This window comes from Ipomoea nil, unplaced genomic scaffold, assembly GCF_001879475.1.
Source record: "Ipomoea nil cultivar Tokyo-kokei standard unplaced genomic scaffold, Asagao_1.1 scaffold1436, whole genome shotgun sequence".
In the NCBI taxonomy this organism is placed as follows: Eukaryota; Viridiplantae; Streptophyta; class Magnoliopsida; order Solanales; family Convolvulaceae; genus Ipomoea; species Ipomoea nil.
Window position 1 is genome coordinate 1,050,902 of NW_017617864.1, and position 6,846 is coordinate 1,057,747.

Below are 6,846 nucleotides of genomic sequence, written 5' to 3' on the forward strand. Positions count from 1 at the left end.
TTGATTAATGGTCACCCTCACTAATAACAGAAACCATAATGAGGCATGACCTTTTTAAGTTTCATTTTGTACCCATTAACCACCACCACCCACCAACACCACCACCACCCCCCCCCCCCCCCCTCCCCAAAAAAAAAAAAAATAAAATAAAAAATTGCAATGGGTATTTTTTATTTTTTTTTTAAAAAGTGAAATTCTTCACTGGTGTTGATCATAAATCCTGAGGTGTGAAAAATGAAAATGCTTATTGCTCCACTAACAATTGATACTACAAGTCTTTGTAAATGAAATTTCTTCATTGAAGCCAATGAAAAATTGCTGATATGTGGGATATAATGGTGTACAAGTAAGCTAATGGAAAAAGAAGTGTATCTCAGGGCTGTTAAAGGGATAAGAGACCTGTAAGGCTATTGCCTTCTTTACATGAAAAGAAACTTATTTGCTCATTTGGCAAGTGAGCAAAACCTTCCTCCTATAGATCAAGTCAGCTTTCACTGGCCCATCTTCTCCGGTTTCTTTCCCCGACAGGGTGGCAATGGCTTGCCACACAAACAAAGGTTATGAGCATAAGCTGCAGGAGGGAAGATGTTGTATGGTCTTCCTTGTGGGATCTCTCCACATAATCTGTTTGCCCTGAAGTTTGCGTGTTTAAGTGTTTCAATCCCAAGCAAGCTGTCTGGGATTTTTCCTGTGATGGCATTGATGGACAAGTCTAACCATTGCAGCTTGAGTAGTTGCCCAAAACTTGTAGGGATTGTGCCTGTAATTTGGTTCCTCCTTATGTCCAACCTCTCTAGTTTTTCCAGGTTAGAGACTGCATCCGGGATATGGCCTATGATCTTGTTATTCGCCACGTTGAGCACTCTCAAATTCAACCCAACAGCAAACTCCGGAATGTTTCCTGAAATGTGATTTGTCGAGAGGTCAATGTACTCCAAGAATTTGCTTGTCTTGTTGCTTAGTATCCCTGAGAGGGATCCAGAGAGCTGGTTTGCATGAAGATCAAGAGATGAAATAGCATCAGGTATACTGATTCCTGCAACATCACCTTTTAATTGGTTGTTGGATATCTTGACTTTTTGCAGGCTGGACATTCTTTCAAAGAAATTTGATAGCCCACCTGTAAAGGCATTGTCTGATAGGTCTATGGAGTTGAAGGAATCAGGTCTGGTGAAATTTGGAAGAATCCCCTGAAGCTTACACCCAGCTAAATTCACATCAGAAAGTTGTCTGTTTCTGATCCATTCTGGCACACTCCCTAAATTGAAGTTGTTATAGGAAAGATCTATTGACAGCAGAGAAGGAAGGCCACCGGGTTTGGAGAAGGAAGCAGGTAAAGGGTTGGAAAGCATGTTTTTGGATAAACTAAGGTTCCATAAGTTTGGCAGAGCTGCAATGGACTCTGGGATTTGCCCCGTGAAGCGGTTAAAGCTCAACGACAGCCCGGTGAGTGACTTCAACTTGCCAATCTGCGGCGGGATCCTCCCGCTTAGCTGATTGTGCTCAAGTGAAAGGAAGGAAAGTTTGTTCAAATTGGTCAAGGAAATTGGGAGCTGCCCAGAAAGTTGATTGTTAGAGAGATCAAGGTATGTTAAGTTGTGAAGCTGACCTATAAAGTCTGGGATAAACCCTGATAACAGATTGTGGCTGAGATCAAAGGACTGTAAAGTGGAGAAGGCAAAAACTGGGATAGCCCCTGTGAGAGCATTGCCACCCAGACTGAGCTGTTGAAGGTTTCTCAAGTTACCCAAGGCAGCCGGGATTTGGCCGGATAACCGGTTACTGCTCAAAGAAAGTGCCTGAAGAGAAGGCAAGTGACCCAAACTTGAAGGGATAGTCCCTTGCAGAGAATTATCATCCAAGATAAGCTGCTCCAGATTGGTGAGATTGGAGAGGGTCTCTGGGATTGTCCCTGCAATGCGTTTCATCCCACTTATAATCATGGTCTCCAAGGAATGCAGGCTCCCTAGCGTTGGGGACAGGGTGCCCTTCATGTAAATGGTGGGATCCCTCTCTGAAGGCCTCTGCAGTATGAGCCTGGTGACTCTCCCGGTTGCCGGATCGCATTCGATCCCTTCCCACCCACCTCCACAGCAATCTCTGCCTCTCCAAGAAGATAACAGATCAGTAGTGTCCTTCACTATCCTGGCCTTGAACCCCAGAAGAGCCACTCTATCTCCTTCTGCACAACCTGAGAGCTGATCAAAGAAGGTGAGAATGAGAAAAAACTTGAAACCCCACTTCAGAATCCTCATTTTGGGATGGATTTGGGCTTTGGGTTTTGATCTATTTTTAATTTGAAACTTAAACTAACAAAAATAAAGCTGTGTTCTATGAGTGGATATAAAATATGGTGGCAAAGAAAAGATTTGAAAAGGAGGCATAACCCTTTATTCTTTATTCACTCACTTAGACAGGAAGGTATAATGATGGGAGAAGAAAAAATGATTTGGTCTGAAAATCTGAGCAATGTTCCCCTCATTTATAGGGATTTTTTTAATTGGGGGGTAAAAAGTTCAATTTCAAGAAAATCACAGTGAAAGCAGTAAATTTTAAATGGGTTCACATGCGCATTTTTTGACCGTTTGATAGGCTCACACTCACGAGGATTCTAAACCCCCCATCCGAACGTTGGAGCGCACTATGAGAGTGGCATTAGGGTTTAAATTTCTTTCCCACCTTTCTAGTACAAAATGTTCAACTTTTTTATTTTTATTTAAACATTTTTTTTGGGTGTCCACTGTCCAGTACTTCTTACCTGTGAACCATCATTTCTTTGATTCTTTAGGTTTGGCCTATTCAAAGGGGGGAAAAAGTTTGTCTACGTTTGTAACTTGCAAATATACACCTCATGTGAATAAACTTATCATTATTTTGGCCACATTTAACTATCATTTTTGTCATGAAAACAACTTTGTTGGGTGGGAGTGGGGGTGAGGGTGGTGTGATTTGAAAGCCAGTATGGTTGTAGTAGTTTCTGTGAATTCATGCAAAAATTAGTATTGTATTTTTTTTTTAGTATATTTCAAAATATTTATATGTTTGACATATTATAGCAAGGGTGTTGCTATTTACACCACCCTTTGATCAAAAGTGGGTATAAAGTATCTTGAAAGTGGAAAAAGGTGAAATTTTTTATTAATTAATAGGTGGTGTAAATAGTCAAATGGGGGTACATTTTGTTATTTGCACCATTTGGTCAAACTTGCAATTAATAATTTGTTAATTCAAAATTTAATTAATTAAAACATTAAAAAAGAAAAAACTAAAAACTAAACATCATCTTCTCCGGTGAGAAGACACTCACCGGAGAAGGCAACTGGGCTGCCTTCTCCGGTGAGAAGGCAGCCACTCGCCCTCTCATGGGAGAAGGTGACGGTTTTTTTTTTTATTTTTATTTTTTTTTATTTTTTTAAGAAAGAAATTGGGCTGCCTTCTCCGGTGAGAAGGCAGCACAGTGGGTCGCCTTCTCACCGGAGAAGGCAGTCCGTCGCCTTCCCACCGGAGAAGGTGATGGGTTCATCTTTTATTTTTTTAAAAAATTAATATTTGGATGGTTAAAAAAATGAATAATAAATATTAATATTTGATCACATTTAATGATAGTAGACTTTTCTATTTGCATCACCTATAAAGTTATTATACCTATTAAATAGATGGTGTAAATAACAAACTGAGTGGTGCAAATAGAATTATCCTATAGCAATTCACAATGTATGCAATTTTATGTTAGTTAAGTATTAGATCAAAAGTTGAATTTCAATGAGAAACGAATTGAATGGAGTTAATATTTAGTTATTAGATCAAATGCCAAACTTCAATGAAAAAATGATTAGTTTTGGAAAAAAGGAAAGTTATGCTCCTTACAAATATGTCAATTATCAATGTCAATCTAAATTATTAGTGATGTAAATTTTGTCTCTTAATTTTTAAAACGTTACTTATATTGCCCCTCCTAAATTATTAGTGATGTACATGTAGTTACTCGTCATCTTCCTTGTTCGAAGACCACAATTTTCCTCCATTTTTCTTTCTTCATTTGTTCTCCTTACCCCGATAACAATGTTTTTCATTATTCCTATTAGAGGATGGGCAATATATGTCACGTTTTAAAATTGAGGGATAACATTTATACCACTAATAATTCAGGAGTGACAATGATAATTGACATATTTGTGAGATGGATAAATTACAATTTCTCCTTAGTTTTATTCGTTTGAACTTAGCTATGGTATCAACTTAAGACAAGATTTATATTAGAGTTAATTCCCTTAGAGGTCCACTGTCTTCGGTGGTAATTTCAAATTTAGTTCCAGACTATTAATTTTGGACTACTTTTTCTATTTTTGGTAATAGAGTTTTTGTCCTTTCATATTTTTCTTTTTGTTTCTTCATATTCATTAGGGAAAATGGCACTTTTTCCCCCTATGTTATATACTTATAGCACTTTTTCCCTCTCAATTATTTATGTAAGCACATTAGCCCCCTCAATTATTTTAAAAGTGGTGGTTTTCCCCCCTAATATATTAAATTGACATTTCTACCCTTAAAGTAAACATTTTATTTATTTTACTTCTCCAACAAATTATTGCGTATATGTAGCTATTACCACGGTTCGGTTCGAACTGAACCAGACACTATAGCAATCGAATTAAAACTTTTCAGTTATGATTCAGATCTAGAACCCAATATTTGGATTTCAATTTATTAAATTTAAGAATAAAAAAAATTGGATCATGAACCGGCGGTTCCGGATCCCGTTCGCGATTTTGAACTGCCTATATTTTAAAATTTTATTTTTTATTTTAAAATAGTTTAAATTCAACAATAAATGTATTTTATTTTTTCAGTTCGGAACATGAACCAGCCATTCCAGTTCGCGATTTTAATAAACTCTAAATATCGCGTTTTGATTATAAATTGTAATTGGAATATTTTGGTTTGGTTACTATAGTATCTGGTTTGAACCAAATTATAGTAATAATTTATTGGAGAATAAAAATAAAGGGAAAATGGCACTTTTTCCCCCTATGTTATATGCTTATAGCACTTTTTCCCCCTGAGTTATTCATGCATCCACATTTGCCCCCTCAATTATTATAAAAGTGGCAATTTCCCCCCCTAATAATATTAAATGGACATTTCTACCCTTAAAATAAATATTTTATTTATTTATCTTCTTCAACAAATTATTGCTTATACGTAGGGATGACCACGGTTCGGTTCGAACTGAACCGAACACTATAACAATCATATAAAAAAATTTCGGTTATAATTCATAACATAACCCAATATTTGGAGTTCCGTTTATTAAAATCATGAAGTGAAAAAAAATGGATCCTGAACCGTGAACCAGATGTTCAAATCAGAACAACTACTAGCAATAGCTTAAAATTAGAATTATAATATTTGCAAATAGTGTATGTTTTTTTTTCACATTTATATTGACTCTCACATATAAGTATATATAATCGCAATTTGATTTTTATTTTGAATCGTCGGTTCACGATTTCGGATCCAATTTGAATTGTTGGTTCAAACTTTATTTAAAAATTTTAATTTTTTTATAATTAAAGTATTCGAAAAATTCAACAATTAATGTATTTTATTTTTTCAAATCGTGGTTATAATTTGTTGGAGAAGAAAAATAAATGAAATATTTATTTTAAGGGTAAATATGTCCATTTAATATATCAGGGGGAAAAACGGCCACTTAAATAATTTAGGGGGAAAAAGTGCTATAAGTATATAACACAGGGGGAAAAAGTGCCATTTTCCCAAAAATAAATGAAATATTTATTTTAAGGGTAAATATGTCCATTTAACATTTCAGGGGGAAAAAGAGCCACTTAAATAATTGAGGGGAAAAAAATGCTATAAGTATATAACATAGGGGGAAAAAGTGCCATTTTCCCTATTCATTATTATGTTAGTCAAAAATTAGAACATATAAATGAATGAATTTGCCAAGTTCATAATATCAATTAACTTTTAACATTGATAAGATTGAATTCATTAACTCAACCACTTCTTGATTTTAATTTAATCTAGCTACTAGCAGCTTTATGTGATACGCATATATGATTCCGGTATCACCCATGTAAAGTCCTCTGCACATCCAAGTATGCACTTTCCATATATATATATATATATATATATATATATATATATATATATATATATATATATATATATATATATATATATATATTCAGATTGCAGTTGAGGTCTTTTGTTTGTTTGTTTGTTATTTATTTATTTATCTTTTTTTAATAAATGAAATTAGCCTTTACATAGTTATGGTAGAATAATACAAATTCATTAAGCAAAAACATTATACTCGCGATTCTTGCGTATGCTTGCAATTGGCTTGTTGTTTTAGCTAAATTAGTAATTCCCCTGTATCATGTACCGATTAGAATATATTATATACTCTATTTTCACAATAAAAAAGTACATATGATATAATACTTTTCATGTGGGAGGTCATGAGCTCGAGCTTCAGTAGAGGCGTTGTTGACTCTGTGTGCTTCATTAGTTTGAGAAAGTATGTTCGAACAGATACTACAATGTAATAGAGTCAGTAGCATTAAAAAAAAAAAAAACGTTTTCATAATATTTTTTGAAAAAATTACATTTTTGATTCCTAAATTATAGGATAATTGTAAAATTCATCTCTAAATTTTAGTCTTGCTCACTTTTTGCCCCTAAACTATCATTGGCGTTGCACTTTTCGTCCCTAAACTAACTTCTCGTGCTCACTTTCCGTGTCTAAGTTAATTTCCCGTGCTCACTTTTCATCCTTAATGTTTTGTTAGTAAAGAGACGAAAAGTGTAACATCAATG

At 34.8% G+C, this 6,846-nt stretch overlaps 1 protein-coding gene across 1 annotated transcript; it reads right to left on the minus strand.

Moving 5' to 3' along the window:
• Positions 1 to 192: 192 nt before the first annotated feature.
• On the minus strand, positions 193 to 2,450 carry LOC109188543 (probable leucine-rich repeat receptor-like protein kinase At1g35710). The gene has a single exon (XM_019339191.1). The coding sequence runs from the start codon at positions 2,253 to 2,255 to the stop codon at positions 492 to 494; it is 1,764 nt and encodes a 587-aa protein (XP_019194736.1). The 5' UTR covers positions 2,256 to 2,450; the 3' UTR covers positions 193 to 491.
• Positions 2,451 to 6,846: the final 4,396 nt, after the last annotated feature.

Excerpts from the sequence above, each read along its gene's own strand:
- LOC109188543 (XM_019339191.1), bottom strand. The coding sequence starts at position 2,255 with ATGAGGATTCTGAAGTGGGGTTTCAAGTTTTTTCTCATTCTCACCTTC.